General features: G+C 33.0%; 2 protein-coding genes across 3 annotated transcripts in view; one reads left to right on the top strand and one right to left on the bottom strand.

Annotated features, from left to right (window-relative positions):
* The window catches only part of LOC128242293 (C-Maf-inducing protein-like), a 91,570-nt gene extending 80,664 nt beyond the window's left edge, over nt 1-10,906 (top strand). For both annotated transcript variants that reach the window (XM_052959389.1, XM_052959388.1), the window contains exons 17-19: nt 1,740-1,845; nt 2,075-2,145; nt 2,564-10,906. In XM_052959389.1, the coding sequence (XP_052815349.1) occupies nt 1,740-1,845; nt 2,075-2,145; nt 2,564-2,623 (237 nt within the window). In that variant the 3' untranslated portion in view covers nt 2,624-10,906. The remainder of the gene's footprint in view (nt 1-1,739; nt 1,846-2,074; nt 2,146-2,563) is intronic.
* A 1,950-nt stretch (nt 10,907-12,856) lies between these two features.
* LOC128242192 (small nuclear ribonucleoprotein Sm D1-like) lies at nt 12,857-17,967 on the bottom strand. Its single transcript, XM_052959266.1, has 4 exons — nt 17,841-17,967; nt 16,783-16,859; nt 15,901-16,110; nt 12,857-14,204 (listed from the first exon to the last, which is right to left on the bottom strand). Exons 1-4 carry the CDS (start codon nt 17,852-17,854, stop codon nt 14,110-14,112), a joined length of 396 nt encoding a protein of 131 aa, XP_052815226.1. The 5' UTR covers nt 17,855-17,967; the 3' UTR covers nt 12,857-14,109.
* Between the last annotated feature and the right edge of the window lie 1,294 nt (nt 17,968-19,261).

Raw genomic sequence — 19,261 nt, 5'->3', positions numbered from 1 at the left:
TGGTTATCATATGTTCAAGTTTACAGAAGATTGCTTGATGGGTACGTTCACAGTTATATGGCCGTAGGTGTACATACACATTACATAACCCTTGAATCTCAATGTTCAATGTCATTGACAATAGCTTGTTCACAGTTATATGTTCAAGGTCATAAATGATTGCTCAATGAGTTTGTTTACATTTTTATGGCCACGTGTACATACACATTACATAACCCTTTTTTCTCAATGTTCAAGGTCATAGACAATTGCTTGATGAGTTTGTTTACATAATTATGGCTGCAGGTGTACATACACATTACATAACCCTTTTTATACGCCCGAAGGGTCGTATTATGTTATGGCCTCCATCGTCTGTCCGTCTGTCTGTCCGTCCGTTAGCAATTCCGTGTCCGGGCCATAACTTGGTAACTAATAAAGCGATTTTCAAATAACTTTATACAAATCATCACTACATTAAAAGGATGTGTCGCGCACAATTTCCAGGTCCATACCTCAAAGACTAGAATCACCATGGGGTTGCGTTAGCAAATCCGTGTACGGGCCACAACTTGGTCACTAATAAAGTCATTTTCAAATAACTTTATACAAAGCATCATGACATTAAAAGGATGTGTCGCGCGCAATTTCCAGGTCCATACCTCAAACACTAGAATCACCATGGGGGGGGGGGGGGACGTTAGCAATTCCATGTCCAGGCCATAACTGGGTTACTACTAAAGCAATTTTCAAATAACTTTATACAAATCATCTCTACATTAAAAGGATTTGTCAAGCATGCTTTCCAGGTCCGTACCTCAAAGGCTAATTTCACTGGGGGGCGTTAGCAATTCTGTGTCCGGGCCATAACTTGGTAACTAATAAAGCGATTTTCAAATAACTTTATACAAATCATCACTACATTAAAAGGATGTGTCGCGCGCAATTTCCAGGTCCATACCTCAAAGACTAGAATCACCATGGGGGTGCGTTAGCAAATCCGTGTCCGGGCCACAACTTGGTCACTAATAAAGTCATTTTCAAATAACTTTATACAAAGCATCATTACATTAAAAGGATGTGTCGCGCGCAATTTCCAGGTCCATACCTCAAACACTGGAATCACCAGGGGGGGGGGGGACGTTAGCAATTCCATGTCCAGGCCATAACTGGGTTACTACTAAAGCAATTTTCAAATAACTTTATACAAATCATCTCTACATTAAAAGGATTTGTCAAGCATGCTTTCCAGGTCCGTACCTCAAAGGCTAATTTCACTGGGGGGCGTTAGCAATTCCGTGTCCAGGCCACAACTTTGTGTTACTACCAATAAAGGAATTTTTAGAAAACGTGTCCTAGCCACAACTTTGTAACCAATAAAGCAATTTTTAGATAACTTTATACAAATTATTGCTACATTAAAAGGATGTGTTGTGAGCACTTTCCAAGTCCTGCTACTTTTAAACTTAGTAAGCAGTATACTAGCATAACCTAAATGTTTATTAAAGACCTCAAGCCGAATCTTCTTCAGGCGTATAATGCTCCGTTTCGCGGTGCTCTTGTTTCTCAATGTTCAGGGTCATAGACAATAGCTTGACGACTTTGTTTATATTTTTATGGCCGCAGGTGTATATACCTTTTACATAACCCTTGTTTAACCATTTTCAAGGTCATAGACAATTGCTTGATGAGTTTGCTTACATATTTATGTCCGCAGGTGTACATACACATTACATAACCTGTACTTTCTGATTTTTCAGTTTGGAGATGTAGGTGTACAGAAGATATCAGAACACCTCCATAAACTACAGGTGTTAAACCTGTGCGAGACGCCAGTCACAGACAAGGGGCTAAGCTGTATTGCAGGTAAGGGACAGGAAAAGGGTTCTTAGATAAATAAGAAAAAAACGTAATTTGTAGGGATTTTTAACTATTTTACTATATCAACAAATCCTACATGTGCCTTACAACAAAATATTCTCCTTTGCTTGGTATTCAGAAGAGATATTATTTACAAAGTAATACAAAAGCTTGTAAATTTAATCATTTTCATAAATCCCTACGAATAGTAATCATATTTTTCATTAATTTTCAGCCCTGAAGAATTTAAGAAAACTCAATCTGAACAGTACCAACCTTTCAGCTCTGGTGTTTGAAGGCCTTAAGGTACTGTATAAGACTGCAAAATGACGCTATTAATTGATGAAAAAAATCAGTGTTAATTGATTGAATTATTTAGAGAAAGGGTTTCTCCAGAATTTGTTAATAATATTTAACCAAAACTCTTTCGTTTTAACAATCGAAAAAAAAAAGGACTGAATATTAATGACAGTTTACCAACAAACTTATATTTGAACAATCAAAAACCAAAAAAATTACTGAATATTAATGACTGTATGGAGCTTCACCAGTGTTTGTGTAAATTGATCTTTATCCTTGGGCTGCACTTATATAATAAAGATTTGGTGACATCTTTTTAAGGCTCTCTTTTTTGTTAACATTCTAAGATATCTTATTTCTTACAATTTATTCTATTACAGGAAAAGCTGCCTGCCCTTATTTCTTACAATTTATTCTATTACAGGAAAAGCTGCCTGCCTTGCAGGAGTGTGATGTTCGATACACAGAGGCCTGGTGCATCTAGAAGGGGGATTCAGGCCCTTGTTTCCCCACCCCATTCCTGCCCTGACATTACCCCACCCACGCTGTATACTAGACATACATTATTACCCCACCCACTATATACATAGTGGATAAAAAAATTCAGCCACTAGATGTAGTCTTGTGGTAAAAGGGGAAACTGAATACTGATTTGTACACAGATCATTTTGGTACATTAAAAAGATGAATGTTAAGTCCAGGTCACATTTTATAAGAGAAAGTTACAGTTGAAACAAACACACTGACAGGAAGTTACATCAGACATCCAACAGTGTGTTATGTAGGGAATACTGTGTAGTTCCCTTGTGTAAAAAAAACACTTTATGTACAGTTGTGTTATGTTTATATTCATATACCATCATTGGAGAAAACATTGTTGGTCCATTTATGCCCTTCAATCATACAGATTTTGAATGGAGGCTACTTTAAACGTCCATCCAAGAAAAATATTAATTAAATATTTCGTGTTTGGAATAAGATTATGTTTACACTTGAATACAGTTCATCATGTATATAATTTAGTCATACAATTCATGCATTTAGTCAGAGACTGAAAAAAACAATGGTTAAAAACGCTTTAGTTGAAATACAGGCCTCAGTATCTTAAAAATACTTAAGAAATTACTCAATAAGTTACTCAACTCTTTATACCTCTTTACAGCCTTGCATGGTTAAAAAAAAAATATGTTTTGAATCTGTTAAAATCATACTCTCATTTTGATTATTTCAATATAGATATTTGATATTAACGATTAAAGAAAAGTTGTTGAAGAGCTTGAAATTACTCATACAAATTTGAAGGTGCACTGAACTGTTTTCTGCAAATAAAATGAGCTAAGGTATACACACACAATTTGGTTAAAAAAGGGTAAGAAATGAACATCTGATTGACCATAATTTATTTCCATTTCATAATAATACACCTAGGATTTAAATATTGTACTTAGTTGAGCAAGATTGTTAGAGAAACAGACCGGTTCACTCTTCGTAGTTTCAGTTCTTCAAAACGCAGTTTATACCAACGTCAAAACTATGTGGCATATATTGGAAAATATTTATAATGTATACATAAATATTATGGAGGAGATGAAGAGCTGAACATTCTACATTCTGGTGTATTATACTGCCATGTTATCTTTTTTTTGTTTTTTTCCATTGTTGAACAATCAATATTACTGTATATCTTTTTTGTTATTGTTTATTTACACCGTAATTGTTCATATTAGTATGAAAATATTTACGTTGTTACATGAAAAAGCAATGATTTCAAGCTTTTTTCTACATTTTTCCTTTTTTGATGTGCTGTTAAGGTTTAATACCTTTAACATAAGCTACAGGCTCCTTCTAAATTCAGAATTCAAGATGCCAATATGCATAAGAAGAGGTTCTGTTGTAATTTATAGACAATTATTAAAAGCTATAAAAAGATGCTTAAAATAAAGCTTGTTCGTTTGTATACTAATCACTTGCATTAACTCTGGGATATGCTTAACAATTCTTGCAACTGAGGCGGTTGACCATGAAGATGAAATAAGAATGGGTTGTTTTTAGCTCTACTGGCCAAAGGCCAGAAGAGCTTATGCCATGGTAATGTGTACGTAGTATGTGCATCCATGTGGTCGTGCGTCCGTGCGGTCGTGCATTCGTGCGTCTGTAAACAATTGGTTGTGAACACGATACAGTCTTCAGTTTTGATTGTATCTCGATGAAACTTGTACAGTATCTAGATATCCATTAGAGCTCGGTTCCTTTCGAAAACCAGCCAGATCCGCCCATGAGTGCCTAGATTATGGGCCATGAAAGTTTTAAAGAATTGCTTTCTATTTTTAGCCAGGTCTGCATAAGCGAATTCTATTTTTAGCCAAGTTTACATGTACATGTAAATTCAAGTCTAGAGTTAAGGGAGACAATTTGCAAGTCTAGGATTTTGAGAGACAATTTGCTTTTTGCTTCTGCAGTTGATTTTGTGAATTACTCTGCCTTGTTCTTGTTGAAAGCCCAAAGGCCATTTTTTAGCTTTAAGTTCTGTAGTTCGCGCATTCATCTTAACAAAATTGGTTGTGAATGTTTAAGTTATGCACCTGGTGTCATTACTGGCCACACCCAGGGTTCACAGGTTTGGTAAACATAAATCTGGAAAGGTTTGAAAATCTTTTTGTGTGTTCGTGCATCCATCTCAGCACAATTGATTGTGAATGTTTGTTCAAATTGATCAATGTTGTCCTAGGATGCCCTTGACTTTGACCTTTTGACCAACTTTTTTTAACTTTTAAAACTACAAAAAAAAATTCTATGAGTACAGTTTTGAAAGCATTTTTTTTTTTGTCAGATGACTTTTACTTGGCACATATTAAAATAGTTCATGCAACTAATCTGCTTACAATACTTTCTGGGCTCAGATGTTGAAGGTGCTACGTTTTCAGGTAACCCAAACACAAAACATAAACTATATGTCTGTTGCCTTTTACCCATACATACATGCTGTAGATTGATATGACCACAAAAGCCATGCCAGTAGAGCTTAGGCCCTTTTGGGCCTCTTGTTTCATCAATTCAGCCAGGCTTATTTCATACCATAAAATATAGTCATATGGCATTTTTGTACCGCTGTAATCATTTTTGTTTTCTTATAGCTTAAATGATAATCTTTTTATCTGTGCCGTGCTCTTTTGTATCAAATATGGGTTAACAAACATCAATACTCATGCATTGATCGAATATGGGCTAACATACATCAATGCTCCAGTGATCAAGAATAGGTTAGCATACATCATTTCACATCCAGTGATCCAATATGGGTTAACATACATCATTACCCCTCCAGTGATCCAATATGGTTTTACTTACATCAATACTCATCCAGTTATAAACTATGGGTTAACATACTTCAACATATATCATTACAAATCCAATTAGCATATATGGGTTAGCATACATCAATACAAATTTTGAGATGAAACATGGGTTAACATACATCATTACAAATCCAATGATCTAATAATTTATAACAATTGTATAGATCAAATATGGTTAACATAACATACATCATTACATGGTCAGTGATTTGTGTGTTAAAAGAGTCAAATGAAAATGTTAAACTTAACCAAATGTGCAATCAGAATATTTACATGTACAGTATATGTAAGGCCATTCATGTACAGTATAAGGTCATTCCAAATTGGAAATCTGTTAAACAACTGAGGAGTAATAGGTCTTGGTCCCTCTGGCCGAAAGAAGAAGAAATCGGAGATAAACAGCATATTATGTTTTAACAGAAATCACTGTGTTTATTCTTTGGAAAAGTATATTAGGGGCATTTTCTATAATAGCAATTGAGCTAAACATATAAAAGAAAAATCTGAGTTGTAACTTTGCTTGAAACATCTTAACACTGCACAAATCGAAAAAAAATATATTTCATATGGTTCAAATTGAAGTGTGAAGTGAACATGAATGGGCTTCATTTAAGAAATTAATCAAAATGATTGAATGAAAAGGTTAAACCAGTATATATGGAACAAGTTTTTCAGGGGGTTCTTAAGTTCAGCATTGATCCTGAAATCAAGATAGAGAGCTCTTTTCTTCAGACTATTGTTCTGTTGTAAAGATCATTTTTTGCTCAGATATTTGAATTAAAAACAGGACGTACCTTGAAATGATTATATTTCTATATATACCTTTGAAAACAATTTCAAATGGGGTCGAAGCCCATTTACCCTGCTTTGGGCATGAATCCCTCACACTCAAACACCCGGGCTGTTTTTCAGGATTGACGATTAACGGCTGTTCGAACCCCAGGATATTTAATATACCGTGATGTGAATAAAATGATTACACATTTTACTCTATTTTGTGGCTGTCATATTAAGATTATGATACAATGTCACTGCATAGGCTTTAATGTATAAATTGTAGCTTATGTTTGTTTTTTGTTTTTTTATTATCAGTCATTTTAATATTTTATCTGTTTTGTATTTGAAGTATATTAATTTCCATAAGTTTTCAAACTATTATGGTTGGAGTTTAGAATGATTATAATGTTATTTTAAATGATCGTGAATTGTTGTAAGATTTCTGCCTCATATTTTCAAAGTGTTCAGTAATAATAATTTAGTATCATCGATGTATGTATGTTCATTTGAAATGAACTGAATCTCTATGATTGTGTTTATTGATTTTATTGTAAATATTGAATGAGCCAGTTTAATGAATATTCTTTATCCAAATGTGATTTTGATTGATCAAAGTCACGTTGCTTGGATTATGATCAATAGTATCTCTAGTTAGAATATTTGAGAAGAAAACAAGAGTTTTTGTTTGAAGAGAAATTACATATAAAATATTATATTCATTTGCCTTAATGAGAAAATGATAGCAGGGTAACTTGAAAAAAATGTTAGTTCTTAGAGTCATTGCCCTTGTTATGAGATATATTATTAGTTCTCTCCCTTTAAATGCTAAATGCCATTGATTTCATATCCGTGATGCTTTGTGTTAAAGGTTTTTAAAAATCTAACAGCTTTTATTTAGCAATGTGCCATTACTCTTAAGTTTATGTTTCATTTCCATATTTTAATTGTGGATTAGTTTGTTATGAATGAGTATAATTTTTTTATTTATATATATTTTTTTATTTGCAATTATTTTATATATATACCTATAGCTCAATGGACCGCATATTTTAATCAGATGTCACATGATTAAAAATATTGTTTTCACTGAAGTGATGATTTTTAAGCTTTACTTCTTTAAGATTTTTTAAATTTAGCTTGTGACTGTGTTATGGTCCAAAGAAGTTATACACTGTTATAGTATCTCCTGAAAAGTGGCCAGAAAAAAAGAAATAAAAATGTGATATTATTTTTACAGTAATAAGATAAGGAGCTGAATGATTTAAAGAAATTTTTACCTGAAATTAAGTGTCAAAAACTTAATTTTATTTTCAAGGGCGCATGTATAATTTTATTGACATCATGTATTAAGATGCATTTTTCTCATTTTGTACACTTGTTTTAAATCACAAATACTGAGTCATGTGTACATAATATCCATTTTCACATGTTATGCTACAAATCATTTAAAATCATTACTAAAATATTTCTCAATGAATTTCTGATGCTAGTGCCTATGGTAGATATTTTCGGCGTTCACGGGAAAATTGATAAAATGTTGTTGGAAAAGAGTTTGAAGAAAAATAGGTAAATGGTTTGAAATGAGTTTTTTTTAAGTACTTCACTTTGAAGGAACAGCTTTATTGCTGTTCATAATCGTAAATGTCATGTTCTGTATTTCGGCAAAAAATGTGGGTTGTTTTTTTTTCGAAAAAAGCCTTGAACTGACATGCATGCCATATTGATAGAATAAGGTCACCTACTTTAATATTTTAAAACTAAGTGGAGCAACTGTTATAAACATTCAAGAATGTATGCTATTATTAAGCAAAACATGCTTTAGGATAAATTGTTCAACATTGAAGATTGATATTCCTGTGAACTGCCGCAATATTTCATTATCTTAAAGTAATATTTGCATGTATTTGTAACATCGTCGTACCTACATGATTTCAGAGTTTAGTGTAAGTCATTAGTTCCAATTTGTTCGGTGTTGTACGGTACAGATTTGTTCTGCTTTCTTAATTGTACTTGACGGCGATTTTGACATTTATGTTTACTGCTCGAAAGTGTCATTTATAGCATGTCTGAAAATCATCCTTATGTAATAATGTACAGTTAGTATACTTTCAAAACATAGTTGTACCGACCAACTGTATTTGTCCTTATTGATGCGCAAGCACTAATAGACGCATAGGTAGTCTTTCAATGATGCTTATCCTAATTAAAAATGTTATGTTACCGAAGATGGTCACCCATTTTATTGACTGTATACCTCTACCCTAATGTTCTACAGTTACACACCACAATTTTTTATACTATCTATGTGGACAATGAATATACTGTTTAAGGGTATTAAAAATGACATATGCAGGGGACTATTAGGACAAATACGATTCATACCAAAGCTAGACAAAACACTGATGCCAAATTTTGGAACAATATGTCATAGTTTGTAGAGTTCTCTTTAACATCCCTAAAAAATTACTACTGCAATATACTCAAAACATGTGTTTGAAAGTGTCATGTTTGGTGCTCAAAAATAAAAATAAGAAAAGAATTTTCGAATTTATTGAAACTAGAATTGAAGCATAATTAATGAGACCAATAAATGCCGGTAATGTCAGATTCTGTGATAGTAGGTGATAGCACTCTTTATTGACAAATATATTTGTAAACTCTCGAATTTCATGTATGTCTTAATATTGCTATATGTTTAAATGAAAATCATAAATTATGGGTAATGTAGGTAGGATAGGCCTAGTTTCTGCCCTTCAATGAAATAGGCAATTTGTTGAAATTTATTTGATTTGAAAACAACAAATATTTTAATGTTTATTGTGATTGATTGGTCACTGCCTGATTTTCCTCCTACCATAGGCCTCATCATTTTTTTGTTTTTCAATGTTATTTATCATTTAGAATCATCATCCTGATAAATTATACCTACTAAATTCTCTACGCAAGTGTAATTTTTTCTCTACCGGCAAATACCCATTCGAGTTTTCATTTTATGTATGTCTAAATTATAACTTGATTCTATACGCAGTGTAATTTTAGGCAGATACCCGTCTTGAGTATTGATTAAATCTACAATGTATGTCTCAGTCTTTCTGGAGTTTCGGAGACATATAATAATTAGTGTGGACTTAATATTTCTAATATTACACAATGGCATAAATAGTTAAAAGCTCTGTTGGAAAAGAAATCATTAAAAATTCTTGTGATTTTTTTTGGTTATATCAAAAGTAGGAATTGAAGGAAAATCAGAATAAAAGGAAAACTTACGATCTTTGTGGAATGGACTTGTAAAAATCATGACAATATTTTTATGTAATTTTCAAGCTTGATATAACTATTTTACTAATGGTACTATATTTGGATTTGAAGTTCTTTTTTTTAAATTTATTTATTATAAAAATAAGTTAAAATAATTTATGTTAAATTTACTATTTAATGACTGCTGGCAGTTACAGTTTATAGTATACACGTGTAGTTATTCTCATTCTTTCATGATCTATATATAGATGTTTGCTTTTGTTTCGTTTGTGCAAAAATTGTGAAGCATCATACCTCATGTAGTGTAGAAAATCATCAGCATGCAATGTGTATGTTCATGTACATGACAGATTTTAAATGATTGTAGTGTAAAACATTCTTTTTATGATATAAACACACTTTGCTAGTTAAGCCTTTTTATATGTATGTTTTAGCGGCGCTTTCAAAAACGCTCTCAAAAAGTCAGAAGGTGCGCCAATTATTTTCATTTGATACCTTTTTCTCTAAGAGATATAGCCCTTAGCTGACCTATGACCCCGATTTATGAATCTCTGTATTTTTGAGGCCATACCAAATTTATTTCATGTTTAGTTTCCAGTTCAATTTTCAAAAGATACCACCCAGAAGTGAAAACACAATGGACCTTAGAGCATGTTCTCTTCACAATAAATGTATGTAAATTGAATCATAAAAAATTATAGAAAACGGCAAATTTGTTTGAAGGTCCAGGGGGCTGTTTCAGTAAAAGTCTTAAGTTAATTTGCAAATTTAAATAAGGTTTGTGTCAAAATTTTGCTACGTGAATTAAAATTAACCAATATTGAAAATAAACAAGAGTTGAGAAATAAAAAATCCTGATGAATTGTCATTTTTGACATTTATACCAATTTATACTATGAAAATTATTTAAACAGCGCCTAGACAATTAGAAATTGAACTCGACCGTGTATAAAATGTTGATATAATTCGTAACTTGTATCATTATTGTTTTAATTGTCGATCTCTAGAAATGCAGTTTTCTTGTTTGAACTCAATTTCCTTAAAATTTACTATGTGATTATTATTTTAGGCTGAAAACCTACCCACCCGATGTCGCTCAACGTAAAACATTCAATATGGCATGGTCTTTTGTTTGTTCAGTAATGCGCTCATGTTTGATATGGTGTCTGTCATTTGAGACAATTTAAGATTTGCTTTGCGTTATTATTCTACAAACCGTTGTTCCATGGAAGTTACAGATTGTGGCAGTATATCATTGGTACTGCATTATAATATTCTCTCCAATCTATTCTCATTGCTTGTATCACACCTTCGTGTTATAAGCAACTGCATGTTTCATCTTGAATTACGTGGAAATAAAATTATCCGGTCAAAGATTTTGCTTTGTTATCTTTTAGTATGTTTTTACTTTTGGTTTGTCTTTTTCTTTGAAGGAAAAAAGTCCAGGCCCCAATATCACGAAAATATTTACGTCAAATCTAAACCTCAGTCTCAACACATTTTACCACATACATGTAGCATCAAAATAAGATATCATTGTACACCTTTTAAAAGAGCATTCATCATAGCATATGTTGATTTGAGCCTTTGGTAAAGATTCCAAGGGAAAAAGTACCCCACAGCAAAAAATGTATTCGAGTACAATTCATAGTTTTATTACAAAAAAACAAGTATGTTTTTGGCTCTAGAATGAGTTTTCTTTGAAATATTGACAAAATATTTTTATCAACACATTCCATGAGAAAATATGTGTTCAGAAAGTATAAAAAAAACATGCATTTGAAGTCATGCTATGCTTTTGTGGTGGATTGAGGTTTGACTTGAGCATTTTTTGATATTAGGGCCAGGCATCAACATAGCCTTGGTGTGGTTGTTGTGTCCATGTGCCAACACTTCAGCCTTGGCGATAACTAAGAAAACATTCAAGATATTGTAACGAAACCTTGGTCCAATCACCTTTCTGAATCTTCGAGTCTCAAGACTTTAGTGAATAGATAGGCCTAGACGCACTAAGTTGCCAGGGACAATACTTGCATGTACAGCAAGGCCCGTAACTCTGGCTTTCATTGGTGAATATTGCTCCTATTTATGCTGAAAATAAGATGAGCGATGGTAAATACTCCGCAGCCTTCTTGTTCACCTTCAAGTGTTATAACAACCTCACATGCTTTCACATGCTAAATACACAGACTATAAACTGGAAACCATTATGTGCTGTTTATGTGCTGCAGGTAACCTCAGTTGAGACAGTGGCCAAATACTCCTAATCATGTAAAATGATGTATAATCAGCCTCATACTAGGTCATATTTATAATTCTAGACTTGTTTCGAGGAAATAATTTATTTGCTGTTTTTTGGGACCATCTTCTGTCTAGTGCATTTCATAATCTTGCTACGCTTTTTTGTGGTTTGATTTTTAGAGGAAATGAAAAAATTATGTATTGACATTTGCGACGTTTCTGCAGATTCAAGATAATTGATTTTACGACTGAAATCTGTCATTCAAACAACGCTCTTTTTGCTCGAGTGAGACATGCATCTTAGCAGTATTGAAAATGAAGCACTGAACAGCATGCGTTGCTTTATTCAGCTGCAGTGTGATACAAATCTTATTTATCCGTCGAGCATCAGGTTCCAATTAAAATATACCTACCTGGCAGGAAAAAATAACAAATTGCTTCTCTGAAAAGCACTATTAAAGTGGAGATTTCCATGAAAACTTGATAATAATGACATCTACTTATGACGAGACATCACACTAAACTCAGGATATTTTGGCTTAATTTGGTTGTTTATTTTTCTACAATCAGAAAAACAAAAACCTAGGCAAAATGATGCCCAACATTAAAGTGACACTCTTATTCAAAATCAATACATACACATTTATAACAAACATAATTTTTCAGCGATTAATCTTTAACTAAATAATGCATTTATGGGAAAATATTATTACTGATAACAAGATTGTTACAATAAATTTAAAAGCTGAAAACCCCAAAATATTAAATGATTGGTGAATGCTAAAAGATTTAGTGAACTACTATTGTCTCATTAGGTAGAAATACCGTGCTTTTTGCACATTTTCTTTCAAATTAAATTTGTTAACCTTTATAAGAACCATTGTTTTCGACATTTATTCATCCTTTCTGGTATATTTAAACATTTACAATAATTGTGTTAAATCTTATCTGGGAGTAATAGTGCATCTTTAAATCAATTGAGCAAAGCCTTACTTTCAAACTGGCATTCTATACAGTTAGTTTTGTTACACATCGAGGCTGCATGATTTTTCACCTAAGACAACCTGAACTAAACAGAACCAAACTAATGTTTAATGTCTTTATTTACATGTACAAAAAAAGAATATTACACAGATGCGCTAACACATGTAACCAGCAACAGATCTCCTGAAACGTTCAAAGCGTTTTATCAAGAAATGTGGATTAAGTCTCTATTTCTCCAATAAACAAGATATAGCGCATCAAATAAAACAGTTAAAAAACAAAATTACTCCTACAACATACACATAATTTATTTTTTCAATTTAACTTAAACATTGAAGATTCCAGACATACTGGGACATCTAATAATACCTACTCACAACTGTGACAAAGAGAAACTGTTCAACAGTATATGTGGTTTACAAAGAATAATTACCTTAAACATGTTCGGAGTAACTTCATTGAATTTTTGTTATAAAGCTCCACAATGATGCTTTTGCAAAGTTATCATAATTGTGAATTTTGCGATGACAAGTGCCAAAATAAAATGGATCTTGGCTACAATTTTTTTTATTCAACAAGATTAACATATAAATGTAATCTGAATGAAATCTTTTCCTTAAGTAACATTTATTTTAAGTATAACACAAAATTAATGGCTAAATTCAAAGATATATGAAATTTGTTCTGTACTATAAAAATGTCATACAAAAACAGGCAAATTTCATCTGCACTAATTAGCATCCTTTGGATAGTGCAACACATCACAAGCAACATAAATACCATCTTCATGATCATCACTTAATTTTCATTAACATGTAGTAAATTCTTAACGGTAACAGCTGCATTTTATATTCAGTTTAATGGTCCATGCCTATGCAATATAAACGATGCAAGGACTTTGCGCTTAACAGTTGAAACTCCATATAAAGACCTTATGATGTCTGCGGACCCAATGCCTTTGTGAATTTATCTCAAACATGAGACATTTCCCAACTATTATTAAAGCTAGAGTTTTGAGTCTAGCTATATGTGTGTGTATTTTCCCTGACAACATGTGTTTTAAGTTTTATTTGAATGAATGGAATGTTTTTGGGCATGATTGTCAAGGTTAAAGTTTGTGCCTGGATACTATAAAACCAAAGCTTTGACAACACCTAAACTTATTTCTTTGAAAACAATCCAGACATCTTTCTTCTATGAAAAAAATCCAGACAAACTAATAAAAAGGAGTAAGAACTGTCTAGCGTAGAGACCTCAATGTTTTGTTTGCAATGTCTTATGTACACAGATGTGCTAACAAGGTGACAATAATGTTCTGAGAGATGATTGGATGAGTGACAGATGGGTGTGTCTCTTATCGTCGACCCCGCCCACGTCCCCTGGGACCACCTCGACCCCTTCCACGACCACCACCACCACCTCGGCTACCACCTCGACTCCCACCACGTCCTGAAAATAGTCCACAATACTCTTTACATGTAATGCCAATTGAAAATACATTATGCCTCATGTTTGAAATGTTTAGGAATAGGGTACAGTTCAATTGTTTGCCATTATTTTTAGCAGGGCCCACTTATGCACACATCATATGGTCAACATAAGGCTGAAAATCACCATCCAAAGAGGATACTACTCCCCATGGACGTAAAATTTTGCCCTATAGAATAAGCACTTATTTCCTAAAATATGTCTGTCTCAACAAGTAGAATTACTGATATCATGTTAGTTAAAATCCAACTACGTCTGTTTAATGTCTAAAAAATGAAAAAAGAATAGACTTTTAAACTTCCAATTTTTAGTGTTTTCTTCAGAAAATTCAATTATATGAAATGGAAGAAATTCAATGTTGTCGCATCTATTACATTATTTACACATTTTTACACCATACCTTGACTGAATAGAGTATGTTATACCTTGACTGAATAGAGTATGTTATATCAATAACCGTTATTACTGAGATAACATTTTGCTCCTCAAACTTTTTACAAATGGTTCTTATATAAAATATTAAAACATTATATCTTTATGACTATCATGATATTTTATGTCTTTAAATTCTGTCATTTGTTCACCCCTTCCCCATCACTGGGCTTCAGCTCATTCTTTTCTTCTAAGTGGAGTGAGGGTGTTGCTATGGTTAAAGTTTTGGGATGATCAAGTAACACAGAACAAAGGCTATGACAATAGCTGTACCATGACTTTTCTCCTTTGAAAATAAATCCAGCTAAACAATAACCAGTCCAGGTTAATGTCATAATTTAAATAATGTCTCTGGGATTGTCTCCATTATGAAACAAGAGCTTCACAGAAGTGATGATACTTTTCTTGGTACCAAACACTCCTGTGAAGTTTTAGTCAACTCCGACCAGGGGTTTTGGAGAGGAAGCATGCACAAGATTGTGTCTTCAGTCAGACATACAAGCTGAACCCCGTCCCCTCCCTCTGCCTAAAAACTTAAGTTGTGCGGAGGGGTAATAATTATGTTGTCTTTGTATATTTTTGATATAAATATAACTAGAGAAAGATATGTTGATATGACATAATAATTCAATACTGTTGCAATTTGACCACTTATTTCATGCTAAAATCTTTTGTAATTAGTATTGAATGTAAAATAGAACATCATAATTCATATTAGTGGTCATTCAATGTGCAATATTTTAAACAAGATTTATAAAAACAAGCCTTGGCCACTCATGTTAAATCCTCTTTTTAAAAATATTACATAATTGTATCCATTTTTTGTGTATATCAAGTTGATCAGTCTGTTAATCACTGTATTTTAATTTAAATCCACGTTTTATGACAACAGCGGTCCATATCGTATTTTTTGGCCAGTCCTACTTCGCAAACATTTTTGCGAGGAAACATTATTAGCTTGTTCAATGACACACATCAAAAGCGCTTTAAAACTATTGAATGGTAATATAAAGTGTTCGGTATAAAATAAGAAAAATAACACAACACTTCATGCCATATGGCATTATAAGGACCAGCCAGTCAGCCCCTGAAGGTGAATAGACCTCGACTTATGCTTCGGTCCATATACACTTTCAGAGGCTGATTGGCCCGTCCTTATGGTGTCATATGACCCTCAGTGGTGATAAATATTTCTTATACAATACAATTGTGAAAGAAAACCTACCTCCCCTATCATCCCGGCGACCTCCACTACCTCGGATTCTTCCCTTAGGTGCATCATCAATGAGAAGTGTGTCTAGGGGAAGGCTGTCTGGTAAAATGTAGTAGCGAATGTTGTTCCCACGGATACTCAACGAGTCTAGCTGTTGGGGGTCTTTGTTCTTTACTGTCATCTTGACAGCTTTTAAATGTGTGTTCATGCTAACATCTACACCTAAATCAAACATGGCATTAATTCAGTAACTGTAATGACAAACTTTATTTTAAACGTCTGATCATCACAGTGAACAAAATAAGCACAAGCCTGCTAGGCAGAGACATGTCAAAAATAAAATGGTTGGGTAAAACAATCCGATATTAATTGACAATAATAAGAAAACTCTATGTGAAATATAGCCAAAATATTTTTTCAGAACTACCTAAAAAACACTGCTATAAATCTTTATTGGTACATATATATATATATTATTTTTGTACTATCATATTTCAAGATAGGCATAACAAGAGATAATGATACAAACTGCTTATATGCAACAATTCTGAGTGAATGCCAATGCTCATCTTTTTTCAGTTGAAGAGGGGCATAACTTAACAATTATTCAGGCCAGAGTATTGGGCATTGTTGTACATGTGCGTATTGTTTCTGGCAACTTGTGTACCAAGCTTCATTGAAAGTGCTTGGTATATTTTTTGTTAAAAGCTGAGGTTAATTTTTTGCACTTCATGTATATGACACAGCCGCCAAGACATTGACAATAGCTCGACTTCTTTTCCTAAAAAAACAAGGCAAGCTAAAAATGAAGTTGCAACATGAGGATCTTGGAATAAGACAAAATTTTGATAACTCTTGTTGAGTTATGTTGCAACTGTAAATGGAAGAAATTACCTGTGATAGTTCCATGTACTTGTGTTCCATTTTTCAGCTCTATTGTTACAGTTTCATGGCTAAGCTTCATCAAAAACCTGCAAAGATGAAGCAACTATGTTAGCTACGATAATGAGCGATCAGGGATACTTTTTTTATTATTTTGACATTTCTTTTGTATCCCTGAAACGCCACAACACTCTACCATTTTAACACCCGGCAAAAGAATATATAGTAATCTGACTGCATCCATGTCGAAAAATAATGACATCTAAACTGGATTGATTTGATCATTTGTCGTTATTTTCACATAAATATATTCTGGGTCACAAATACCCTTTTATACATGTACTCAACCTGTCAAATTTGTCCCCAATTTGCAGGTATCAGAATACTTGATAAACAATCGATATATATAAGTGTTTTATGATATATGAACATGTTTTTTGGCATAATGACATTCATAAATGTGTTTAATAGTAGGCAATAAGATTTTTGTAGAAATTTGATTTTATAATAGAGATAATTTCAAAATTGTAGGACCATTTTCGACTTTTTGCTGGGATGGTGGACGTCACGAGTCTGCCATGGTAAAATAATCGTCAAAACACTCGTAGACAACCATTTAGATGCACTATGTAACTTGACAGATTTTTGTAATACTGTTTTTGCATATTTTTGACTGAATGGTTCAAGAGCATTATCAGATCTAATGATGAAATGGTGAGTTTTAAAGCTGTGACAGAGAGGCACTGAACAACAAGTTCCTCAAATTCTGATGTCTTTATTTTGGTGAAAACAAGAAATGCCATTACTTGACAGACGTAAACAAAAGCAAATATTGAATACTCTTAAAATGCATCATGTTCATTTCATAATTTGACTAATACAATATAACGTAGGTGTGTAATAACATAAATTTGCATTGCAAATATCCTTTCTTTTGAATGACCGGCTTTATATCGAATGTAAACAATGGACTTCTCAGTGAAATATAAGCGTTTGTGTTAAGCCTTTTTCATCAAATGTAATGTTAAATAGTTAAACAATATTTTAATTGTTGTGGATTCGATGCTTACCGAACCAACTTCATGATTAAAGTGGATATTAATCAGGGAATCAAACGAAAATAATACGTTCAATGGCGGTGGATTACTCTATTTCTAAAAACGCTTGGGCGCTTGCAACAGGGGAGTTAACTTCGTGTGTTTTTCATGCTAAATCCCGTATATATTACGTACAGTATCAACACAAAACAATATGCTGTTCCAGATTGACACGAACGATATCCTTTCATTAATTCATTTTGGATGCGTACGTTTATTTAACAGCACCAATGTTAATATGCATGAATATCCATTAATAGTTCACAAACAATTGAATAAACAAACAGTTCAAATACATGCACACAATTTGGTATGCAAAACATTTGTCAGCATATCGACACAAACCGGAAGTATGATGTCTTAAATAAAACTATCAAACTTAATAGAAACAATATATCATAGCCATATACAATAAGCATCTGAATAATCGTAAAGTGAATTTATCAAATATATCATCTGCCAACCAAAACAGTTGATTCTCGACTACTGATTGTGACCATTGGTTTGATTGAACTCGATGCACGTGAAAAAGTTTGCCCTTCAAAAAAAAATCACCAAAGGCTCAAGATGGATGGGAAGGTGATGACACAAGCAATTGCGAACATTAAACTGCGTATCCTGTATAACACTTATTGATGGTAAATATGTTAGTTATTCACATACGATGATGATGATAATGATGATGATTGATGATGATGATGATGATGATGATGATGATGATGAAATTAAACATAAAACAAAGATACTTGCTGGATATATTTATATAAAAGCTTATAAGCCTGTTTGGCTGACTCACAAATCATTGCCTGAAAAAAATCATCAATTAAATTTAACAGTGTTAAAACTAATAATCTGGAACAGTTATACTTAAATATCTTTTTTGAGTTTCAATATTCTGCATGGTGCAGAGTGGTGCCTTATGAAACCTTTTTAAAGTATTATAAAAGAAACATAACAGTTTTTGGATTTCATTCAATTTCCTTCAATTTCCTAGGTCTGCTTTACCATTAAGTGTCGTGTGGGGTTGTCACTGACCATGCTGCTGAAGACATTTGACCAATATCAGAGCATCATTATTCAGTTTCGAATCCCCATAAAATCCCATTTTGTTATTGAGTTTCTTATTTTCACAGGACAAAACACCACAACAAAGAGAAAAATAAATCATTGTCCTTGAATGCTTGATGTCAGAACTTCCAGAAAGAAAATGTTTGGTGCAGTCAGACTGTGAAAATATTGAGGTCAAATCAGAAATAATTGAGAAAGGGCAAAGTGCCGGCAGGACTGTTCTCGGACTGGATTACTGTGGGATTCAAGGTTTCATTTTTTTTTGCTCTTAACCTATGATACTAAAGGGATTTTCAGAGAAAAATTGTCAAGGTATTCACTATTGT

This window comes from Mya arenaria, chromosome 8 (assembly GCF_026914265.1).
Source record: "Mya arenaria isolate MELC-2E11 chromosome 8, ASM2691426v1".
NCBI classification, from domain to species: Eukaryota; Metazoa; Mollusca; class Bivalvia; order Myida; family Myidae; genus Mya; species Mya arenaria.
The sequence above is the reverse complement of the archived record's forward strand: the minus strand, read 5'-3'. Positions and strand labels throughout refer to the sequence as shown.

Coding starts and splice junctions, on each gene's coding strand:
- LOC128242192 (XM_052959266.1), bottom strand. Junction 16,111..16,782: donor AGTACATGGAACTATCACAG/GTAATTTCTTCC, acceptor TGTTTGATTTAG/GTGTAGATGTTAGCATGAAC. Junction 14,205..15,900: donor TCGCCGGGATGATAGGGGAG/GTAGGTTTTCTT, acceptor GACTATTTTCAG/GACGTGGTGGGAGTCGAGGT.